The sequence below is a fragment of the Fulmarus glacialis genome, unplaced genomic scaffold (assembly GCF_000690835.1).
Source record: "Fulmarus glacialis isolate BGI_N327 unplaced genomic scaffold, ASM69083v1 scaffold2599, whole genome shotgun sequence".
NCBI lineage: Eukaryota > Metazoa > Chordata > Aves > Procellariiformes > Procellariidae > Fulmarus > Fulmarus glacialis.
The window spans coordinates 27875-53717 of record NW_009231220.1 but is presented as its reverse complement, the minus strand read 5'-3'; the positions used below and the strand labels follow the sequence as shown (position 1 = coordinate 53717).

At 42.6% G+C, this 25843-nt stretch overlaps 1 protein-coding gene across 1 annotated transcript; it reads right to left on the bottom strand.

The window, feature by feature from the left end:
• LOC104081640 (ubiquitin domain-containing protein 2-like) lies at positions 1-24377 on the bottom strand. Its single transcript, XM_009584473.1, is given in 3 exon segments — positions 1-140; positions 143-394; positions 24149-24377. Coding segments are annotated over 3 exon segments (567 nt in total). The 5' UTR covers positions 24324-24377.
• Positions 24378-25843: the final 1466 nt, after the last annotated feature.

Here is a 25843-nt window from a genome sequence, read left to right as displayed (position 1 = left end):
TCAGTTTTCCACTGGGGTGGGATTTGCTAAGGGCTGGCTCACGATGACTTGCACCACGTAGTCTTTTGGGATTTTCAGCTCCTCCAGTTTCATTTTGTCTGCCAGCGGCCTGCCCGAGAAGAACCAGCGCTGGCTGCCCTCACTCCCTCCACTGCGTGCAGCCGCCTCTTCATGTGGTACACCGTGTCCATGCTGCGGACCATGAGTTTGAGGTCTTTGCCTGTGGACAGGCGCAAACGAAGCTGGCATTCGTGCCCTGAATTGGGTGGGGGATCAGGAATATCCAGAGTCTCCAGGTCACCCTTCTCCTCTATCATGTTGATAGGTGGGGCGAGGCAGTAGACGGGAAGCTGGTACCGGTTGCCCAGTTCATCGTAACACTCTGTAAGAGCACCTTTAGGAGATAAGAGGGGAAAAAAAATGAACATGAATGCATTTCACATTTAAAATTGAAGCGGTCATGCTCAGAAGAGCTGACCCTGCTGTTAAACCATCTGAACAATGAGATCTGAATTCAGGCTTTAAAGGATTGATACAAAAAATCTGAAGTTTTCATTAAAAATTGCTTCACCTTGTTTTCATATGGAAACTTGGGGCTGACTTAAAAGCACCCCCTAAAAGTCAAACGCACCTCTCCCTCCAGATAAACCAAGATAAACTTCAAAAGCAGCAGGAAGGAAGAGATAAGGGAGGACGATGTTCTCCCCATGTGTCGTGTAAAAAAGGAGTATTTCACCAGCAGCACAGCCTGAGGTTCAGGGCACGCGTGCACCCAGAAAATGCCACTTGGATGAATTACACGATCCTGAACCTGAGCTCTGAAAAGCCAAAATGGGAAAGACCAAAGGCCTTTGAAAGAAAGATTTTGTAACTTCTCAAACATTCAAAAATTGCTGAAACGGTTTCATATAGGACTCATGTTTTAGCAAGCACTGCCAGAACAAACACGACCACCCAAGTCAGACAACTCGGGAGCGTGGTGCCCCCGCCACAGCAACGACACCCAGCACAGACTTTACATTTGCACAGCATCTGTAACTCCCGTATTCAAAGCCCTGAAGTTTCAGGAGGGATTTTTATTTCCCTAGACTCCCGAGAGGTTCCTCGGGATAATCTGGGCGTTCGTGTTAAAGACGACCGGGCAGCCGTGTGCATATGGCATTCCTTCTTATCCAAATGGTACAACGAGCACAGAACAGCTCAAGAATTGTAATGCTGAACTTACAAATACAAGCTGACTTTTTCACAGTATAAGACATGCTTTATAAAGATATTTCAAGAACTGCCCTGGAAAAACAGCAGCACATTTTTCATATGTTTTAAGAGTTAAAGTAAGAGAAGGCTGAAAGCAGAGCCCTGCTGCATACAGCGCACGTCACCCCTTGCAGCAAGCCAGGGAGCCGAGATGCAGAGGAAGCTGCATCCTAAATCACAGCCGAAATCCCTTCCCACTGTGGTTAAAAAAACCCAGATAGTCACACTCTTAAGCAAACGCTTCTCCCCTGTTTTGAATTTACCTGCTATAACAAATTTCCACATTTTTGCCCCTAGAGGGGGCACATTCACTTGCAAGATTACCCATCCTTTTGTAGTTGGAAATGTTTGAAGAAGAGCCAAGTCCTTGAGCTACAGAATATTTAAAAAACTCCTTGACTCGGCAGTTCTGCACAAAACACCCAACTGCTCCTTCTTAGAAACTAAAGGTGGTTTTTTTAGTTGGAGGTTTTTTCATGCTGACAGTGAGTTGTCTTAAACTTTGCTGTTTGATCAGCAAAATCACTGCAATATAAAATTATAATTTGGGGACATACTGTGTCACTCAGCCCACTGTGACAGCAGCATCTTGTGCTGCAAACCTTTCTTTTAGACAGAAGCCCCCCTTTTTTAAGGATAATTTGTGTTGATGAAAACACACAGAGGAAATCTTTGGCTAAAAGATCAATGTTTAGGTGCAGCTGCTTTTGAGACTTTTCTGTTTGTAGGCTGCTATGCCCTGAGATTTATTGAGAAAACAAAACAAAAAGGGGAAATCCAGAAAAATATAGTTATTCAACTCATTACAGTCTTGTATTGTTTATGAATCTCAGAGCAAAGCAGCTTTTATCAAAACTGTATTGGATCCATACCTTTCATAGTACTTTGTGATTTACAGAGCAAGGCCTGAAGCTCCTGTACTTCAGTTTTGTTTTACAATGTTCATTTCATTCTGTACGCCTGATCTATTTAGTAAATGTCACAGTACTAAATTCTGGATCACAGTTCATAGAAACAAGTAGACGTAGTTTGCTGCTAAAAAAAAAAAAATCCAAACTTCAACAGCCTTTAAATTTAGCCAGAGCAACTAAACTTGTATCTTTCTTTAAAAGCTCCTATTTTAGAATAGCATATCAAAGAGTTAATTTTAAATACAATGGGGTTAGCTTGCTAAGGAATTTCTTCATCATTTATATCCTTGCCCAGCTGAACTAACATCAAGGTCAAAGCATATGCTATAAACACCAACTTGCTTAATCATAATCAGATAAGCAATATTAAAAAAATCCTCTGAAACAGCAGCTAACTTGGAGGTCCGTCTTTTAAAAAAAGAAAAAGAAAAAAAAAGAAAAAAAAAGAAAAAAGACACAGTAGAGGAAACCTCTTGCTGATAAAAACTGCACAGTCCCATCCCAGGCTGAGAAACTGTTTATGACAAATTGTTAATATAACAACAGGTTACCATAAATCTCACCGGTAATCCCATTCTTCCACTCGTACTGGTAAAAACATCTCTAACACTCTCAAGTCCTATTACGTACCACTCAACGACTCTCAAGATTGGATATATTGATTAAAGCACAGAAGATGACTATCCTGAGCAGAAGAGACTTTACGATGGCACCACCTCCTCACCAGCACACCGCGCCTGCTGAAGGCCAAGCCGGAGCTCCAGGGAGGAGATGCGGAGGTGTTGGTCCTCACCTCCAAAGAGACATGGAGCTGTGCACACACAGCCCGGTCCTCTTCAGCCAGCTAATTCCCGCTCAGCTTTACAAGGCTTTCAGTTAAGTGATCTTTGGAGAGGGTCAGGCTCTGCTACAAGCTTCAAGATGTCATAAGCAGCAACAAACTCAAAGGCAGAGCGTGAAGGGGTGTCAGGTTGGTGGGAGCTCAAAAGCGAAACGATGGCTGAATGCGTTAACCAAAGGCGCGGTGAGTTTGGAGCTATTTTAAGCGATGCAGAAAAACACAAGTTATCGGAGAGGAAGACAGAAAGTGGTTGAATTACCCGCAGCCACCACGGCAAGGCCTATCTCACCAGCCAGATGGCAGCTCTTCACCGAGGCACTCGCTGCAGCGTCCCTTACGCAGTGCAAAGCACGCAGGAAATTAAACATCTGAACTACAAAGCCCTTCGTAATTTTGCTGTTATAATTGAAACCCACGTTTCTGATCCTTCCTGCAAGATACATCAGCTTGGGCCACAAAAGTTGTTCCGCAGGAAGGGGCACTAAAAGAATGCCAAAAATACAGAGAAAAAAGAAAAATAATTTTGGGGGGTGTGTTTCCCCGTTACCTAGGCAACAAGCATCCTCACCAGCCAGTTACGGCATAGGAAGGATGCAGCCTCCCGTAAACCGGAGAAGGAAAAAGCAACGCAAACAGAGGCTTCGCAGTTCAGGCAGGCAGCCCTGCGCCCTCCCCTGCCAGCACCGCACTCCACCAGCGGGCAGGTGCTCGGAGCCGTGCGAGGACAGGTTTCCCCTTCCCTGCTTCCCCTTCCTTCCCCAGATGCTGCAGCTGGATGCTGCATCAGGCAACCAGACCAGGTTCAGACGTCAAAGCCTAGAGTGAGTCAGTACATTGAATTTTCACTGCTGGATCATACAAAGAAATCACGTAAAAGGGGCAGATTTCAGGAAGAAAGCAGCAGAGAGGACGAGTGGCAGGCGTGCAGGTCTAGGTGAAGGATTCTGTACTGGACATGAAAGACCAAGATATTATAAAGAGATCTTACCACAATATTGAGGAGAGGACAAATTAAGCTTATGAATACTTCATATACTTGAGTATTCTTTCTGTATTTAAATACTCCTCTAGATGTTGACATGACTTTAATAAACTCAGACACAAAACATCCTGGTAGCAACCTGAAGAACTGCCTTTGAGGAAAGCCAATGACAGAACCAACAAACTAACCAACCCACCCACCCAAACCTTAATCCTCTCCAACTTTCTATCATTCAGAATTAAGGTGCCATGGCACGTGATCTAAGGAGTGCTTTGAGGATCTCATTGACCAATTCATTACTCTGAGAATTCCCCAGTTAAAGACTTACACTGTCAAGCAACCTCTAGAGTCATTCAGTATCGATGCTGCAACACAGTTATGGAGTTAACTTTATAGGCTTGATTCAAGTCAGACAGAACAGAAGATACAATGCTAGAACCACAGTGGATGGGATTATTTTAACACTTCAAAAGTAGTATCAACTTGGAGACTGGAGAATTCTGGAAGGAGCTGCAAGGCAGAGCTTCTTGTTGGTTATTATCCAGGTAGGAGACAGCTTGAGAGTTTTGGGCAGAAAAATAAGCAGATGTGATCATCAAGCATACAGAACTGGAACATTTTGAAATTAATTGCCCTGCAGGCCATAAAACTTCATTTTACTGAGATTATTAGGATGGAGATATTTCTCTGGATTGGTAAGGGAAAACACTAGAAAAGGACTGGTTGAGATACTGCTTCCACCTCTAAGCAGTTCAGAGTTTGGACTTACTTGCCCTTCCGCACATGAAAGGACTAGCGATTTAAGAGACCTAAATGACACAAAGGTAAACTTTTGCAGTCAGGCGTATATGACCACACTCCTCCAAAAACATAAAAAGTTTTAATGCATTTTGGCATTTCTTTAAAGCTGCATACCATTCTCTTCAGAAAAAGCAGCAAATTTCTTGTTTTCTATTCATGATGTGCCTTCTATTTCTTTAAGATTTTGAGCAGTTTTAAGGAAGATTGCTCAGAAACGCCCAGAACTTAAAAACGGAGCAGATTTCCATCTCTTCTTCCCTTCCCCCAGACAGACGTGCTGCAGAAAAAAAAAATTAAGACGACACAAACCAAAATCTAGCATTGCAATGAGACTAGCTAATTTAAGGAGCTCAAGTGTCTGTGTATAACACATTTGCCCAAGGAACAGCTGGTTCATTTGTTTTTCTAACTGAAAAGCTCCATTCCAAACCCAAGCTGAGCCTGGATTGCTGAATAAATTGGCAATAGTAGAGCTTTTACCTGTCGACTGTTGGTTTGAATCCAATATAGGTCACTAATGCCTGAAACTCATTACGAGCATCAGAAAACAAGTGGGTCTTCTTCTGGGTCCTACAGTACAACAATTCCTAGAGAGCAATGACTGAGGCAGAAAAGCTGAACTATCTCTTCATCTTTATTAGTCGCTGATTCCAGGTCATGGCTGGGAAACACAGGATCTTATAAGAAAAAAAAAAATGTGTACTGACGTCAACAGCATGCGAGAGTGGTGAAGGGTGACTTTGCTCAGAACGTGAACAGGATTGAGACAAACAAGTGAAAACATGCAGTGCTTTGTTCCAGTTCACCTACATCCATCACAAACTGGGAGGAGTTAAAAGAAAAAAAGCTCTCTCACATTAAACCCCATATAACTTAATAATGACTGAAACGGCTTAATGCCGCAGTTAACAACTGTAGCTCTCCCATTTTCTGGAGGGCAATGCGTGGGAGTACTCGTGCAAGCCTGTGCTTTGCACCACATAGGGAAAACAATAAACTGGCTATAATCGTTAATGGTGTGGATGAAACACTTGATAATAAACCACATATATAAGCCCCCTCCCATGCTTCTTCCACACTAAACTTCCACGGGCTATGCAAATTTAAACTACCATAAAACTACTGTACAAAGCCTTTATAAAGGTACAAGTTTGTCTCCTAAGCCACAGCACAACTGCTCACACAACACAGCTCTGCTCTCATCTTCAGCCTCCCTTTATAATAAAGAACTTACTCCAGCTCCTTAAAGAACGGGTTTTGTAGATAATAAGTGTTACACATTTAATAATTCTCATTTTAAATTCACTGAAAAACAGCTCTTCCATTATGGGAACATTATCGGTCTGGCTCAATTCCACAAAGGAGAACGACTCCCAGAGCCAGCAGGAGATCCCAGTGCTTCAGGAGCTGCTTGGTGAGCAGGGACCAGCTCACTCCCGCCTGCGGCAACTGGCACAACACAGGCTGGAATCGTGCTTAGTGCATTACAACAAGGGAAAGGAAGAGAAAATTAAGACACTCTGCTACTGCCTTTGTAATCCTCCCACCTCGTTCTTTGGCAGGAGAACTAGCTCGTAGCTGGTTCACTGAATCAGCTATTGCACTGCTCATGCTCAGCTCCTAGCTTGGATGTTCTTCAGAAAACCCGGCTCACCCGGGTTCCAAGATCGCCGATAAAATAATGTACACTCAGCTGTCTGAAAAAGCAATAACCTTGCAGCAGAAGGTTGGACTAAAGAGCCTCTTGAGGTCCCTTCCAACCTGAATGATCCTAACTAGCTGCTTTTGCTGTAGTAATACTTTGAAGAGCAGATCTCAGTCAGAGTATCTAGCCAAAGATCCCCCATATGTATCTAAGTCACCCTGCTTCAAACTAAGGCACACCTTACCCTAGTGCGGGGCAGGTTTGCGAATCTGGCGATCGATCTCATGCATAAACCATTCTTAAAACCAGTTTTGCAACTCACGCCTGCACAGGGGAGGAAAACCCAAACCGCTATCACCGAATCAGCGGCGCCTGGTACCTACTGAAACCAGAGGGCAGCAGCACCGCAGAGAGCGAAGCTTGCTCTTTAGGATGGCATCGCCTGAACGCTCACCTGCCAAAGAAACCAAGATGCATCTGAACAGCGAAGCAAGACAAGGGGTTTGTGCAGCTCCTTCTGCACTGATCTGCTGGCTAAGAGGGATGTGCCATCGTCACCCCGTCTGAGGTATGTCTCGTCCATGTGTTGTAACTGAAAGCCAATCTGCCTGCATGCCATTGTTACCTATGTTTGTTAGAAACCTTTTGTTTGGGTTGGAATTTGGTGAGGGGGAGCAGGGAAGCAGCAGGGGGGATTTATTTTGGGAAAAGGCTGGTGCAGATATGCAAGGTGCATCGCTGAGCACGGTGATCCTCTCCCTTTATCACAGCAGAGCACCAGCATCAGTTAATTCATTAGCACTAATTAACTAGGCTGAAGGTGAAAGATAATTAAGATTAACAGAGTCTTCTGAAAGACAGAAATTTCTGCACTAGATAAGCAAGCCACTTTTCTTCAAATTTTAGCCGCAGTTAGTTGGTGTGCCTCCCTTACTGTCCCCGCTGTGCTGGAGGGGGGAGAGCAGGGCAGGGAGAGGAGAGGGATTAGCTTCCATGGGAGGATGGACAGGGAGGGAAAGAACGATTTGGGAAGGAGAATGCTTGTGGGAAAGGGGGGCTCAAGGCCCTGAACCAACTCCCTCAAATTCCTCTTAAAAATCCTCACTAATGCCAACAACAGCAGTGGCAATCCTGTCAGAAGAACTGGGATCTGCGGCTCCACTGTGCCCGTCTGCCAGAGAAAGAGGGGAAGCCAGGGAAGAGGGGACCTATGCCAGAATGCTCAAAACTTGACAGCGGTGTAACTTACTGAACAGAGCTAACTCTTCCCTAATCCTGTTTTACTAGAGCACAAATACCTACAGTCTATGCAGTTCATTGGCTTTTCATCTGCTCTGGTTGTGGCAGACAAGAAGACAGCCATCAGGCTGGTACGCACCCGTAATCCACAACGTGGCTAAGGACTGCCAGTTACTAGACCGGGATATGAATAACAACTACGAACGAAACAATGCAAGACGACAGTGAATTTTAACCACAACCACGGGTTCAGAGGCTGGTTAACCAGTCACCCAGTCATGGCAGCCTTTATGACAAGTTTCCCCTTCCCTTTCCTTGCAGGCTTTTGCCACGATACAAACTCTAGAACAGTCTGATTCATCAGTGAGTCGTTCTTTACCCAAATGAGGTTTGATAGACAAAGTCAATTATGTATCAATGCTCGGTAGTTGTCGTGTTAGCAATACCATATGTACTGCCACGTCTATATCACTCTGTAAAACTTGGATCTAATATTGCAAGAAGGTAACAGCTTCCAAGAAACATTACATCAGGGTTCAAAGATGACAAGTCTTTTCACTAATGAAGTATTCATGTACTATTCTGCTTTGCATGTCATTAAAATAGATGCCTGTCTAGACAGGCTTCTTAGATAAGAATTAAAAAAAAAAAATCTGGTTGGTAAAAGAGGTTCTCTGTATACCCTCTTCATTTATATTTACTGTTCTCCATTATCCATCTTCTCAAAGGGGACGTGGGGATTTGGAGAAAAAAAAGAAAGCATAATATCACAATCATCTGAGCCTGCACCATATCCCCCTATGGATGGCTAACGTGGCAATGTTTGAAGTGACCAGGTTATCTGTTCAGTGAGAGGATGCACAGAAGCTGCATTCAGACTTACAGAAGTTGTCACTGCCTTTGTTACCACTGAGTTTTTAACTAGTCTGTTGTTGCCGTAAACCCAGAGTGAATACCTACCACTCAGCATCCAAAATCCTACGACTAACACGGTTAAAATGGAAAACCAAATGAGAGGTTAACAATAGCATTTTATACAACTGATAGAGATTTTCCTTTTTCTTGCCAACCACAAAAACTTAAGCGGTTTTTGCTGTCTTTGGAGGTCTACAGAGCTTTTCCTCTGCTCTCCTAAAACAGACTTGTAAAAGTCTCCTTCTGACGCAGAAGTCATGGATGTTTGACTACGATGTTGCAGAAAGGCCACCAGAAAACATAGCGTACTGGCTCTTGAAGTACAAACGCTTTATTCTTTCACAAAACAGGAGACGAGAAGATGCCATTTGGACTGCAGAAGTTCTGTTAATCCTAAAGTAGACCCCTACGTTTACAAAGACTCCATCATCCTATGAAATGCAACATGCTCTGCGGGCACTGTGTACGTTTACAAAGACTCCATCATCCTATGAAAAGCAACATGCTCTGTGGCACAGCAACATGCCCTCTCTGGGCACGATAAAAAAGTCTTTGTCCATTACAGTGGGACTTTTTATGTAATAACCATATACAAAACATAACTATTCAGTCTCACTTTCCTAATATGACAAACTACTTTGCTATTTCCAGTTACTTTTGGAAGACAAAGTAACTACTATGCTATTTGCATTTTACTTTAAGAGGATTATCCATTAGCTAAGATCAGCAGGACACTAGTGATCAACACCGTGGACCACTACATCATCCAACAAATACGCCAGAGCCTGCTGCACTCCTTTCCAAATAAGACAAAAGGCAAAGATAAAGTTATCTTTGCTTGAGACTAATCTCATTAAGTACAATCCACTTGTCCTTAACTGCTTGTCCTACCTTGGACCGACTCTTGTAGCCACCCCAAGAAAAAGCATGTCCTTTTGCTTCTCAGGTGGAGAAGGCACAGTCTGACCATGCTAAGAAGTCCTCCCCTATGCAGGGAGGTTCAATTAGCAACCAGTGACTGCAGTCCCTGCAGTGCTCCATCTCCATTGCATGACCAGTGCCAGTGCGCTTAACCTTCGAACAATCCCCTGCCCGCCACAATGCCCTCTCTGGGCAGCAAAATGATATTTGAGACTCAGTTTAATCTGATCTAGAACTGGATATGGGTAGAAATTCAACTCAAGACAGCACTTATAGCTTCAGCTAACACAGCAGTGGAGACAACCCCTTAGACCGAACACAAAAGCAAATGTTGGCTTTTATGGAGTGCGGAGAAGTCCCACATCAGTTTGCAATGAGAAAAGGATGTGGAAAACTCCTACTTTTTATGACGAAACAACAACCCTCCCCTCGACCTACCTATATACAACAGGGGATAGAAAGCAAGCACACAATGACCTAGACAAAAGTTTGCCCTGATCATTTTTCTCTTACTGCTCCCAAACTTGCTTGTATCCCTGTGTTGACATTCAAAGACCTGTTAATGAGCATGGAAGTCATTTATTTGCACGTTCAGTCTCCAAGGATAACCAGCAAAAATGTTAAAGGCTCCAGGGAGGTCAAGCAAACTGACACAATCCCACATTAATACCTACGTCCTAAAATAAAACTACAACACAAGGCTGTTTAAAAAGGTGGGGGCAGAGAGGATTACAGAAGGTTGCAGGAAAGATGTGAAGCAACAGAAGCCTGCAGTATTGCTTTATCCCATGTAGTGTGCTCTTCACCTCTAGGATGTTGTTCCTTCAGAGTTACCTTATTTATAATAAAAAAGAAAAAAAATGTATTGATTAAGCATAAACGTAGAAGATTGCATGTTAGAGCTGCATCGTGTCCTAAACAGGCAGAGGCTTTGGGGATCTGCACAGACGGTGAGAACCCAGGTTAAAAATTCAAGGCCTTGCTGCAGCTATGACCTTCTACAAAACACTAGCGTGATTGCTATGGAACAAATAAAGGCAGCTGTGAGATTTCATGATTTCTGTATAACGACTAATAGTCACAATGTGTATGGAAACACACACTTTATTTTGTTGCAAGTTTTTTTTGCAATAACACTACAAAACAAACATCGCTTACTCCATACTAGGCTTTGCATTAGGCTCAGATGTATAATCAGCAAAAAAGCAAAGCCCACTCCGCTTCTCAGTGATAACCGTCAGCAAAAAGCAACTACCAGCTCTAGGTCTGAACAAACTCAGCCTCTTTCAAGTTATGATTTAGAAGTCCCTTCTTGTTTTAACCTTTTCCAAGCTATACTATCACAAGGCACTCTAGCACTAAGGAAAAAAATTAATTTCTTAGAAACTAGTATTTTTCCCCTTACTGGCAAATCTGGATTTCACCAGATGAAGCCAGTGTCTACCACATGCTTTCATCAGGCTCCAATGCACCCTTATCAGCCTGCTAAGTCTGCTAAGTGCTGAAGATATTCAGGAGTTTTCTCCTCCATTTCCAGAGGTGAATCTGTTCTGTAACACATTCACTGAAGCCCAGTAATGACTTGAAGTTACCATCCCAAGGTATTTATTGAAAGAGGTTGTGGAGGATTTAGAAGTACTACAATACCTCCTTTGGCTCACTACCAGGCTAGCGAGTACTGCCCGGGCTCTCTGTAACACACCCCAGGTAGGACTTTCCTCAGCCATTACCTGGTCCTGAAAAATTGCGCTAGGGAGAAGCCATCTCCTGCGACTCAGACACTTCTGACCATAACTATCTTGCCTTGCTCTTGCAGAAGTTACCATCTTCCTATTATTTAAATACCTGAAGCCAAACGAGGGAAAAACGACAAATGTCATGGCCGCTGTCAACTGGAAATCGTGGAGGAGGAGCAGGGTGCATCCACGGGCAAGGAGCAAGCGAGACACCCAGATCTAACTGAGCTCCTCATTTACCGAACTGAGGCACTCTGAAGGACACCAATTCCTTCAGGAACACCAATTTTAGGGCAAAACGCTCTGTGTCAATTACAGAAGCAAGCAATACCACCTCTGCAGATCACCTTTTCACACAGAAGGCAGCATCTAAGACGCTCTCATTGGCTTACACCGAAATTTTCAATAAGGAATACATTTTAAACACTTCATATTTCTTTTTCTCATTTTACTAGCAGACAGCAAGGCAGATGAAGCAGATACCCAGTTTCACCGCTGTAAGCAGCCAATGATGGAATAAATGTCCACTCCTGTGAAGTATCTAATAAACTAGACTATCAGATACCAGAGGAATATTACTCACTTAAAACAGACATACTCCTGTCTGGAAGATCTGCAACACGCAGATCAACAAGCAGTCTGCAGCTTCTTATATGAAGAATTTGAGATGTTCTTTTGTCATGAGTCCAGGTTTATTTTGAGCATTTAATGGCCATCATGTAGACTCAGTCTTGGTTTGTGGTGGGGTTTTTTTTATTTGTTTGTTTTGGGGGTTTTGTTTTGTTTTGTTTTTCCCCTTAAAGGAGTTAGCTGCACTTTCATGGTCACACATTAATGGTTAAAAAAAACCCTGCAGTTCTGAAAACAGTGTTGTACAGTCGTCCTCACCGCACCAGAAAAGGCAAATTGAAACCAAAGACAGGAAACAGACGGGCATATGCTACCAGGAGAAGAGACTTGAGAACGAGTCCAAGCAATTATGTTGATGAAGCTCCTCAAAATACCTTTAAAAAAAAGAGCAGACGTTAAAAATATTTAAGGAAAACAACTGTAGGATGTAGCCATAAGTGGGTTTTTATTTGAAGGGTTGATAGTTTCTAACCTGCACTTAGATATATAAATATTTCAGCCAGCCATAACTGCTTTACACCCTGATGATTTGATTCAACACTCCATTTGAAGAAAACATGGAAATCCAGCGTCCCTCGGAAAGGATGTTGTGCATCTATTTTAAAAATATTAATCACAGCAGAAATGATGGAGAGCATCATCTTAATTGTAGCTCCGTACTGAAGAGGTTTTTGAGAAAATAGACTCTGTTTCAAGGTTAGGAGAAGTCCAGTGAAGCACAACAGTGTAACGTATCCTTCGCTAGCACCAACATGCTGCACCCCGGACGGCAGAGAGAGCTTGTACCATTCCCACGGAAAACACCCGACACATGAGCCAGCAGCCACAGAATCACACACGTCCCAGTGCCGCAAGCACTAATGAAGGCTACAAGGGGGTAAGGAAATTAAAGCAATTCCCAAATACGGATGGGTCTTCTCACCATCTTCCACAGTAGCCCTTTGCTTTAAAGCAGCTCAAAGTGCATTTTATATTGTGAATACAGGTACTTACTCCTCAAGAGTCTGTGTACTGGTCCAAGCATGCTCACTTTAAGCGAACGTGAAGAAAGAGTAACAGATCCCACATAATGATCTGGAATTTTCAACAGGACGGAAAACAAAACAACACAAAGGGGTGCACCATTAGAATAAAAGCACCTCCAGTAGTGATACGCTAACCCAATTCCAACAGTTATCTTTAACGGCCTCACTGATTAGCTATTGCCATTTTCCCTCATTCTCTACTCGGAAATCTCCGTGCTCAGCTTTCCAATACACACTATGCACAGTGGTTGCAACGCAGAAAGAACACGAATATTGGCCGAACGTTAGTCTGGCTGTTATTTGCTTCCTTGAAAACAAGAGAAACACCAACTCTGTGGAGCACTGCCTGGTAGGCGCTGCAGACGCAGCCTTCTCGCATGGAATTCGCCAAATACAGAGGAATTTATTGGCATTTCTCTAATTTTCAGTCAGGGGATCTCTTCAACAGCTCACTTTTACAAGAAGCATTTCTCTAATGAAAAATACCATATAAACCACACAGTTTTAATTCAGCCACAAGCTGCATGGTGACAGCCTAGCAATGGATGATACTCCAAGCATCTCCACCTCTCACTTCTAACCACATCCCAGTGGAGCACAGTCTTCCCAGGATGCAGGGGCTACACCCCAGTGCTCTTCAGAAACCTGGAGTCACTCTCAGCCCAGGGGATGGAAGTGAATAACCCATTTAATGGTGCTGTTAAGAATCACTTTATTACGTGGTAGACGAGGGTTCCTCTGCAGTGCATTGCATTTTAAAACCACTGCTGGTTTACATCCTTCTCTTTCTAAAATGCATGCAAGCCACTGGTTGTGAAAGTAAAGGCTTTTCATAAATGGTTCCTTCCCACCACTTCTGAGGCTGTGGATACATGGATGTTTTTCTGAGCAGCAAAACCATCCTAGCAGTTGCCCGACTCTCAGCTCCTGCTTGTTCCTGCTGTTGCAACACCCACCGAGTCACCCTGCTATAGGTGCTTGCAGCTGTCTTATAAACTGGATGGGGCAACGGATGACTGTCAAAAGCAACCCAACGTTGTTGCAAAGGACATATTAAACTTAGATGTGTTCACTGACCCTGCTCAGCATCCTGCTGCCCCATGAAGAGATGTGGAGGGGGAACAAGGAGGTTGTGTAAAGGGAAGCAGGCAACCTGCCCATCTTGCTCAGCTGCTTAAAGCATTCAGGGTCCACTGCCCTAGTGGAACTGGCTACCCAATACTGACTTTACCAAATTGAGAATACACATTCTGCTTTCTTCCATGCTGTGCATCATACCTGAAAGAAATGCTGAACACACCCACATGCTCCAAAGTCACTAGTTCTCAGTACTTCTCCTGCGAGGATGCACACTCTCCCCTTCAAAGTGCCAACAGCTCTAAACAAGGGACTTGGCAAAGCGGGAGCCCCATCCTGCTGTACAGCATTGCCTCCCTGCTCCCTTGCATCCTGCCTCTGACTCAAGCAACAACAATCCAAGGAATTACATCAAATGAAAGAAACCAGCAACAGCTAGCTTTGCTATTTAGGAAAGCAATCGTTTACACCACTTCACATAAAAACAAGGGTTTCTCTTCCTCCGTTTATTTTGTGCTTTATAGGCACCTTCACAGTAACACTCTGCTTTGCATGGGTCCTTTCAGAGTGAAAGCCAGAGCAAAGACAGGAGAAAACACCACTGAAGAGCAAAAACAACTGGCTGTGAGACTCCAGGTCAACGCAGGATGGGGTTTTTCGCATTAATTCCCTGCCCCTCTCCCCTAGAAGTCTTTCAAAAAGGAAATGGGAAAAGTACTCAAGAGCGTCAGCATTCACAACTCCACTTAAACATAAAAATCAAATCAAAGGTTTCTCCAAAGCTTTCAACTCCCAGCTCTGAAGTGGTGACTATGAGAGAAGGTGTTTCTACTGCACTACAGTCTATAAATTAATGCTGCAAACTTGCTCTTTTTCAGTGTGAAGGTAAACAAATGGATTGCTTTAGCTTCCAGGAACTGAAATGCTGTATTTTCATCCGGGAAGAGCTGTTTTCTCACTCGTATTTATAAACTGAGTATCTCCTCCTTGAAGTTCCAGTTTAAAAAGAAAAGTGCAGCTAAAGCTGCCAATTGTGCAACAGTCATCTGATGAGGCTTTACGGACTTGACAGCGCTGTTAAACCAAACGACAACAGAAAGCGGTAAAAGAGAACGTGAAATAAGGCTTTAGAAGATTTAAACATTTTGCAGTTTGCATCTACGTTTTGAATCCTCAGTTCCTTTTCCAAACGGAAAACTGGAAAGTAAACATTGAAGTAATTGGTGTAATAATTGACTTTTGTCTTTTTAAATTTCACATGGATCAAAAGCAAAAATGAAACAATTCTCTTCCTTTTACCAGACAACTTGCTAGACCTTCTAAGTATCTGGCCAGTCTTCAACTGCGACAACTACAGAGCAAAGGGACTTTTCTTGATTTGAGTGTAACATTTATAAGGACTTTGCTCATGCAGCAGGGCAGCTCTGCATCTGCCCTTCCCCAGCACTGTGTGCGTGCGTGCCTCCCGGGAAAAAGGCAATTCCCAAGAGCAATAAGCATCCTTCCAGGCGTGCCAGCTCAACGACAGACAGAGAAAATGCCAACAAACACAGAGGCAAGAGACAGCAGAAGAAGAGAAGGTGCCACCAGGAAGCCACCGGGAAGCAGGTTGAAGCAGGTTGAATTCGGTGTCCGAGCAGGGAGCACGCAGCCTGGAGGCCACTGGTTGAAGATGCCTAATTTAGATGAAGTCTTCTAATGAAAATGCAATTACTGTGCCTGATCAGAAGCAAAACAGCCAGAGCATTTCCGAGATTTCTCATCAGCAGGAGGTACTTTCTGAGGACAGAAAGGGCAGAAGGAGCATGCACAAAGTTGCTCCATGAAATGTATTTTGAAGATGAGTTGGTCTCCCTCACCGCTTTGCAGGAATTTCCTTAACTCTTACGGCCTGCATGCTCATCTCAGTACTACTGCTGATCATATTGACAGATACGCTTTGATAGTCAGACCTCGCAAAGCTTTCATAACTCTGCTGAAATCTTAAATTAGACAGCCACAGTCACCAAAATACCATTCACTATAATTTTAAAGGGACATCAGAAAAACCTGACCGAGCATTCTATATCCACATACAAAAACACATTGTTCAACAACGTTTCACGTGTGTGTAGACAATGTAATACATTACAGAAAAAATATTTTGTCAATGACAATTAAAAAATCTCTTCAGACAAATGAGCCACTGAGAAAGCAATTCCTACAGCCTTAACCCCCTAGAACAAAGGCTAAGCAATGGTAGCTTGCAGGCAAGGGTAGGACAAAAAACATAAGGATCTTGTGGCTTAACGGGCAGCAGTTTACAAAAGCAGATTCAATTTAAAATGCTAAACATACCATGGCGAAGTTTACTGTACAGATTCTCTCAACCACAGATTCATCAATACAACAGTTAAGTCCAATATAGCCATCACACAAACAGCACTGCAAAAATTACAGAGTTCCACTTCTGGAGCTACTTATTTTAAGGGAGATGTATACTAAATGGTCAGTGTTAAACATCTACTATATAATTTTGTTGTAGATATTTCCGAATTATTGTAAAAATTTAAAGACTAACTCCTGAAAGCCTGTCGACTACCTTCCACTGCTTCCCTTCCCATCTAGGTCTGGCATTTAGTGATTACTGTTTTGGGAGCCTGCAAAATCAGTATATGAGATGGATACACAGGGCCCGTTGCAGAAAGTCCATTTGCAGTAGCACCCCACCACCGGCATCCACATGCAGCACCTCCTGGATGTTAACAGAGGTCAGGCATGTGACATGAGGAGCCTTAACAGTCACGAACGAGCAGGGTTTGGCAGATATTCCCATTTAATAGGTAAAAGCACTGCAGCAGATGTATTTTCTAAAAGGTGATACACAAAACCTGCAACAGAATAAAATTCATACCTAATCATTTGAATCAGAGACCATGCTTCAATTCGATTTAGAAAAAATAAGTCTGATATTACTCCTGGATGGTATAAAGAAACCCTCTTCTGATACAGGATCTGGCTTTAATACAAACCAGTTTATATGTTTGTGATATATAATACCTTTTATTAAATTAATACAAAGTGGCACAGCCACTAATGGCTGACACAGACTGCTGGCACTTGGGTGCTAACTTTCCCTCTCCAGGACAGAGAACTGTCTGATTCCTTTTCAATAAAAGCATTGAATGCTATTTTCATCCTTAGTTACTGTTTCCACAAAAATAAGCTACCGTGATCACTCCTCCCTTCCCTCACTTCAAGTCATATGCAACCCTGGGCAGTTTTGTTGTGCAAAGGAGGGTCTCTGCACCCTCCTCTCTTCCTCGTAAGCAAGAATGAGGCTGGTTGGGATGACTAAGTTACATCGATGGCATATACTGCTCAGCTTTCCCATCATTATTGTGCTCCTCAGCCCTGCAAGGAAGAAGAAAATGGTATTTTGCTTATGGTTTGCCCCTACCACCAGTACAGACTATGTTGTCCATCCCATCTCAAACACTGGGGAAAACTGCTTTAGGCAAATCCTGTATTTCTTGCACCAGCATGATCTTGCTATGTAAACTTTTCACAAAACTATTGCAGAAAAGAAGTTAGAGCAAGGCAAAACCTGTCAGCCTGAAATTTCTCCAAACATCAATAGAGACGGAAACAAAGTAATACCATCCACTGAATGAAGTTAATAAAACACCATCCTAATAAAGGTAACATAAGAACAGTCCATCAGCGCTAGGCAGCAATAAAGCACACTGATGCCCACTGTCAATAACCCGTGTGCCTGTCCAACACTTCTGAACACAGACACAGCTTTCGCTTCCAAAAAGGTTTTAATAATTCTTCTGATTTACTTCGAGACCAATGAGAGAAGGTGAAATACCAGATGCAGCAGGGAGTAGAAGTTTTCCAACGCTCCCAGTGCTTTAACCTAAGCACTGTAAAAACCTCCTCGGTACTTCTTGCACAATGAATGCAATCAACGCTAAAAGCAACACTGACATCTTGCCAAATCCACCCGTGCTATGGGCTGCTCTCCCGTTTACCCTAAATCATACTGTTCGGTCAGCTGTAGCTATCACCCTCTCTCCCCTTCCCCTTGCACTCCCAACCTCTTGAGCAACAGTGCGAAATCCTTCATTTACAAACAAAAATGGAGTTTTCAACATAGCAGAGGGCAAGTACAACTAATAAGTGCTTTATCAAGTACAACTAATAAGTGCTCATATAGTACTGGCTAAGTACTATTAAAAAAACAAAAACCCAACCTGATCAGTAAGGAGCACGTGCATCTTGATGGGTCTATTGAACCACAGTACTGGACCGAGATGCAGGTGAGCACTAAAGGACGGCAGGAACCTGAAGCGATGTAACGCGTCCTCTCAGACGGCAAGAGTCTCGGAAACCCCAGCGCACGCACCGGGGAGGCAGCGCACAGAGGGATGCAGGACTGCAGGCACGGCCATTAAAAGCTGCTCTTTAGCGCAGGGAAATATCAGGCCCAAAGGCAGCAAATATCACAGTATGATGCATGGTTACAGCTCAATAGGGAAAAAAGAGTTTTGCTGGAATTAGGAATTTGTGTTGGACTGGGATGGGGTAAACAGTGGAGGCGAAGCATGCTTTCCTCTACAGCGCTGCTGTTGGCTTTGCGTTTTTTTGGTTAGAGTTTTTTTTTACGGTTTTCTGATGAATATTTCACCCAAAGGGGAAGAAAATGCTCTATTCACGGCAAGAACATTTCACTAATTTCACCTACTTTTCCCCAGCATTTAAGTTAAATACTCACATCCCCACTTTTCATGATCTCAAGTGTTACACACAGTAAATGTGACAGTTCTGCTTGCACACAAAGAGGCAGCACTGCAAGACTGCTCATGGAAAAAGCATGCTGCGAGCTACAGGAGCTGTAATTTAAGGCACAGAGAAGTTGACTGCTCCCGAGCATAAAGCCACTGGGCTTAACAAGGAGGCTGTTTTATTGCTCAAACAGTATTAGAGTTAAATTCAATATACTGGTAACTATGCTACAGTGGATTAAGTGTCCATCCTGAAATTTAAAAACTCCACTTAACCCCAGACAGATACCAATTAATATTAACTACTTTCAGGACAAGTTCAGCTCAACACTAACATTTGGTGCAGACTCTAATAAAATACTACACACTCCAACATTTCCTTTTTGATAGCTGAGAAGTATGTAAAAGTGTTCTTCATTAAATTTAAATGGACTCATTAATAAAATATTGAGGATGTACTACTTTAAGACATCAGGAAAAAAAATGTATAAATTGGCAATAATGCTATTTCTATTTTTAAATACATCCCACAGAGGCACCCAAGATAGATGAGAAGTGCTAAGCCCATCCCACAAGCTTATTTATTTATTTAATACTTCGTACATGCTATTTTTAACCGCAGAAGACAGCAAAAGGCATCCATTAGAAAAATTATATCAGTTAGAGTTTTCCTCACACAGGTTAGACAAGTGAAATATCTAGTTGAATGCAGCGTTAAGAAGAGGTGGTTTTTTCCCTCACTTTCTTATAGGTTTCTGGAATAAAAAAGCAATTTTATTTTTTGCAGCATCAGCTAGGCCAGAATTTGTATCTGCAAACCTCAGTCAGTCCCTACTCCCTCCCCAGCCCCCTCTTTCCACTCCTCCACTTCCCACAAGGTTTAATTTTGTAAGTAATACAGGGTTTTGAATACGTACACAACATGCTTACCACACAGGGGCAGTTAAAATGGAGATGTATGGGTTTGGTTTGGTTTTTTTAAGCCTCAGTTGTGCACATAGAAAAGAAGTGAGAGGAAATGCCATAGTCTCAGAGTATTGCATCATTTTGCAGAAGACATTCCTTCGGGAGAAGAAAAAATTTTAAATTTTCCATTTTTTCAACAGAGTTAAAGGAATTTATCTTAGTTGATGTTGGTTTTCCTTAGGGTTCAAGATTCCTTGGCGAGCTAAGAAATCAAAGGAAGAATGTCCCATCCCAAATACAAGTTTTCACGTACAAAAATGCCAGAGCTACACTGTCAAATTATTTACTTAGGGAAAAAAAAAAATCTTGACTTGATTTCTGCATGTCATCTTCCTAAATGATTGCTTTCTTTGGGGAAATACAGAGTTTTTTCATGCATAGCCTGAGCAGCAAATTTTCCCTTTTCCTCCCATTTGAAGGAACAAAGCCTGAACTCCAAGGTGGCATGGTGGTACTCCCTAGCAGTTTCTACCAGGGTTTCTGGTGGACCAGAAAACAAAATTGCACGTAGGCATTTAGGTGTTATTTCAGGAGGCTCTGCAAGCATTTAAGTCTCTCCTAACTTCGCTACAGAAGACACAGCCTGAACTGGATGTGTATTTGCTGCCAGGTAAACAGCTACAGACAATAAAAAGGGTATAAAAGATGAAATTCAGAGGTGACACAGGACCCTGCCATGCTCCAGATCCCAGCGCAGAGCCCAGGGCAGGGTGGAAGGACAGACAACCCCGCGCGGGGCACAGCACTGCTCAGCGGTTACATGGGTAAATCTAAGTGTTAGTATAAATCAGGTAAGCACAGGACTGGGTAGTTAATGCATGTGCAGCAGCTGGATTTCTTAACAGCTGTTTTCCCTTCTTTTAAATTTTGCATAAAGTGAGTTTTTATAAACAAAAACATGGAGGTTTTTGGTGTCACTCAGAACAAGGGCAGTTTGTTTTTTCTACCTGCCTGGAGATAAACTCAGTTTGCTGATAAGAGGCCTTACTGAGCCCATTAAGCGGAAGGCTTTTATTCATAATCTATTCATACATGGCACTAACAATGCTTGATGACTAATAAATACCTGAATCTCTAAAAGAAGTAGCTTTCTCTGTACTGGAAAGGTCACATTGTACAGAGCACTATGCAAGCAGCTGATGCACAAGAGAAGTGTCACCAGCAGAAAGTTGGATAAAAAGCAAGTAATGCAATTTTGTGTGTACAAAAATCACTACTAAACTTGAGATCCTGGATAGATATTCAAAATATTCTCTGTATTTGGAATCCGGCCTCAGGCCAGGCCTGGCTTGGGCAACAGAGCCTCTGATACAAGTTTGATTCCTGACTTATTTCTGAAATATTCTGAATATTCTGCACGTGGGCCTTAGAAAGCAGACTACAGTCTGCCAGTAGTAGGCAGGACCCCAAGTAAATTGTCTGCTGAAAAGCTAAATTTAAGAATTCACATACTTCTTCCCCCTTAAGTATTACATTCAATGACATTAAAAGAGCTAATTACCAGGGCACGCCATCCATCCTACATTCCTCAGACTGCCCAAAGAGAAGAAATGTGAGTTATCTGCCCAGTTTCAGATTTTTGCTTGCAACCAGAAACTGCTGGGACTTAAAGCCTTAAACTCTGAATAAGCTTAATAAGCAGTTATTCAAGAAACTAAGAAATGCTATTTTCAAAATTTGGGAGTGTCAAAATTATACATCACCCATGCCCTCTTCTCGTAAGCGAGGAGCACGGACACACAAGCGACTCCATCGCAGAACCCAAAGACACATTCTCCCAGGCAGACTGAAACTTTCCCACTTGAATAAAATCCTCCTCCACGATTACAAGTTGTTATGCCACTCTAACGAGAGGAAGCAGAGACCTAACATGTCAAACGGCTTCTTTGCATGACTTGATGCTATAAATTTAACATTTCCCCTGGAAGTACTGTTCATATGTACACTTGTGCAACATTTAAACTGAACACATAATCCAATGTTGTCAAAATAGCTCATTACCAGGGTCTCGTCAAATTCCATAACCACATTATACAAATAATATCCCTCTCACTGCAAAAGCACGCTCGTGATTCCACTTTTCATTTACTAAAATAATTCTATTTCTATCAGTCTTCTGTGTATGGTCACAGGCAGATTCTGACCCTCATTGCAGAGAGTGAGCATTCACACACTAAGAGACAATTCTTTACACCAAGCTAAAGTCTGATCTGGAGAGCAACTCATGTAAGCAGTAAGAGACCACAGTGGAAGGTAATCTATATTTTGTTAAACCTGTCCCATAGATAACATTGAGTTTTCCTGACCTCTACTATTTTTATTTTAGCAACTAAGCAAAACAATGCAGTGACTACCTTAGGTCTGCAAATACTCAATCTCTGAGATATTAATTATTTCCATTTATCTAAATGGGGACTTAAAATTATCAGTAACTTGTTATCAATTTTGCCAGACCGCTCTCACCTATATAATTCTCTGCAGCTCACAAGCTGCTTGAACACCCAGATGCTTCTGGGATATTTTCAGCAATGTAGATGTTTTGGAAGGACGAAAATCCAGCAACACTATCGATTTACCAGGAGAATATTCTGTTGTTTTCTGGACACAGAATAAATAGGCTATCTAAAGTACATTATTGATATATAAAATCAAGAAGCCTGGTAGGTAATTTAGGATTTCCAGATTCTGACCAGTTTTATGAACTAGTGCAAGGAAAGAAACATGGTATGACAAGCACAGGAGGAAAGAGGTTTTCTGATACCAGTTCCACACTAGACAACCTGACTTCTTTCTCTATCTTTTGATAAGATATAGCAGGGAAATTATTGTTCTCTCTCCAATGGATTGGGCCTAGAATGTATACAGACTTCCAACAGGTCTGTCAAAGAGAAGACCTGAGATCTCCTTGGCATTGGCAGGTTCTGGAAATAATTGACAAATTTCTCTTTAAAACTACAGAAATCATTTCCGTAGGTGTAACTGCCCTTGACAAAAACCTCACTCATTATCAGTCAAACCAGCAAAACACAAATCTTGAAAACAAACAATGACCTGGAGGACCACAAAAGATCGCCCATGAATTATGGAAAAGCCGGGTCATGTTGCAGCACTGGAAGGTTCCACCTCTCAGCGATGCTGCAGAGATCCTGACTGCTGAACAGGAGAGGGGAAAACAACACACTGAGCCTCAACAACTAGTAATGTTTCACACTTCAGTATGGGAAAAGACAGACAGATCCCCAAATCCACCTGTTCCAAACTAAGCACGTGATCAACTGTGACTTCTTAAGGAAATCAAGATCCTAAACACCACCAATAAAAGAAAAAGAAAAAAAAAAAAGTAATATGAGTAGTCAATCTCATGAAGACTAGTTACAAAAAAAGCAAAGTACACAATCTTCCACATCATTTTCTCTTCCCGGGAGACCCTAATCAGCACGTATATGTCTTTCATACAGCATCCAGCTCCACGTGTCTGGAACAAGTTCATTACTCGATGCAAGCCTCTTCATGCCCCTTCTGGAAGGGAGGACGCCAAGCAGAGCCTACCCAGAACACGTGCCTGCTTCAGTTCAGTGTGTTTTGTTAGGGGTTGGTGGTGGGTTATTTTGGTGTGGGTTGTTTTGGTTGTGATTTGTTTTGGCTTTTTTTATTTCATCCTGATTCTTTCAGGTTACTGAAGCTACAAATCCATTCAAATTTTATTTTTTTTTTTAAATGCAGAACTTGAACTGTTTCTCTTGGGAATAAAGGGGAGTGATTCATTTCAGAGGGTGGAGTGAGGGAGAACAGTGCTTGAAAAAAATCGGAGTTCAGAAAAACAGAGTGAAAGGGAAAGCACCTGAAATAAGTGCTTACAATTTATCTTGGACAAGACCTTACAGCAGATTGCCAGCACCAAGTTTTTGGGAAAGTTTTTCATACTCTTCAGAAAAGAAATTAAAAACAAAACAAAAACAAAAAACAAAAAACCCCACAACAAGTAAACAAAAAACAAACAAAAAGCCCCACAACAAAGCAATTCAAGTGCTAAAGAAACCTGTTAAGATCAGGGGGAAGAAAAAAAAAAAATCTACTCCCTTACAAAGGGAGGCTGGAAAAAAATTAACAAAACTGTACCTTTGAGCATGCAGGTGTTCCAAGAGATTACACAAAGTCACAAATGTTGCCTACAGAGATCAGACTTAAATTGTGTATTACACCATGTATCTGATCATACATTCAAATTTAGGTAACGATAAAAAGGTTGCTTTTCTTGATCCCTCTACACACTGATGTAATTTTGCTCTGAAACACCAAATAGGAAGACATTGTGCATCCTGAAATACAAGTATTTAAAACTATTGCATATATGTCTCAATTGATTTTCAGGTTAAAAAAACATTTGCCTTAAACTACTGTGACACTTAGGCCACATCCATCTTAGATGAACCTACCATGTGGTAGTGTTATATTTGCACCATCAATGATTGCTTGTGCCAGTTCGTGATCATTGCTCTCAAAAGCATGTGCAGCAGCCTTGAGGGCATCCCAAATCTCCTTGCGACCTTCGAAAGCTGGTGCTGTGTCCCAAAACTCGTCTCTCTTACTGCGCAACTGTCCGTCTGTCATGGGGTAATCACTTTTCCATTTCGGTTTCTCTTTTCTCAAGGGCTGATTACGACCGAGAGCAACTGTGAAGGAGAAAGAGGAAGGGAAGTTAAAAAACGGTAAAAGCACAAAATTACTGAAGTGCCCTTTATTCTGTTAAGGATCTAGAGCTAAAGTTTACTTTCGTTCAATCCTGATCCTTTTTTTCCATCTCCTCTGAGGCATCACCCCTTGAAAAGTTGAGGGGATACCTCCTGCTTGCTGATTTCACCTGCACCCCCGAGCACCCTACAACTTCTCCCCAAGCTCCCCGGTAACTCCACATCCCTCCGCCTGTGCCGTGTGCGCCTGGCTGGGAGACTCACACCCGACACAAACATCTTCCAAAGGCTGTAGCAGCGGTACAGCGAGACGTGTGTTATCCCAACACCGGGGTGCAGGGAGACCAGAACATATCTGGATCTCTGTTCTATGCTGCTAGTGACGCTCTCTGCTCAACAAACGTGACACTCTGTTAATACAAGAGTTTTAAGAGGCTAAAGATTTTTTTTTTTTAATCACCTCCTTTTAAATAGTTTTAATTCAGAGTAAGTATATGTAGAAAGGCAAGTAAGATCCACAAAGGCTAGAATTGTCGGAGACAGAAATCCCTAAAGAATAATCCAGGAATCCATCAAGCTTTAAAAAGCGGTTACCTCATTCACAATAAACACAAAAGCATTTGTTTCATTTTAACTACAGCTATTTTTGTGTAATAGCCAGTTAAGATAATCACATAGGTATAATGTTGGTGGATTAAACTACCTGCTCACTTTAAATTACAGCACTGCTAAGACTGTGCTAAACCCTTCTCTTCCATTTGTGTGAGTAAGGGGTTATTTCAACTTCTGTTGAAAGGAAAAAGAGAAAGAAGGGAGCAAACTTCAGTGCACACCGGGAAGAATTCCTCCCTGCAAGTTAAACCTCCATTTCCTTCAGACCCCTCCTGGCAGCAAGAAGCTCGCTGCACCGGGACCCCGCGAGGACAGTACGGGGAAGAGAGCGGTGACAAACCACAAAAACGGTTCTCACCACGGCTCAATACCGCAAAACCTTGAATACATAGTTTAAATGTCTCCAGAGGAAATCAAGTGTCCTTCAACAGCTAAACTAAAGTTAAGCGTGTTTGCAGCTGAAAATAAGCAGCCCCTCCATGGGACAGTTCAGAGAAACTGGGTGACGAGTGCTGAAGGCTCTTGAAAGACAGGTAAGCTACACAGGACTGAAGTCAATTAAGGATCCCACCATGTATGATGCTGGAGAGCCATCCCCACGCCCTCCGTGAAGAGCCCTTGCCGTCCCAAGAGAGCAGAGGAATCCCAGCTGCCATCAGGCCACGGAAGCATGGAGAGACGCAGTCTGTCACCCCACGTCCACATTACCAAGGCTGAAATATCTCTTACAAGAACAAGACACCACAGCTGCTGCGATATCAAAGCCTGCAGAGCAAAGCTGCTGCTTATCAGATGCTCCTGGCTAGTCTGCAAGGATGGGAGAGCACC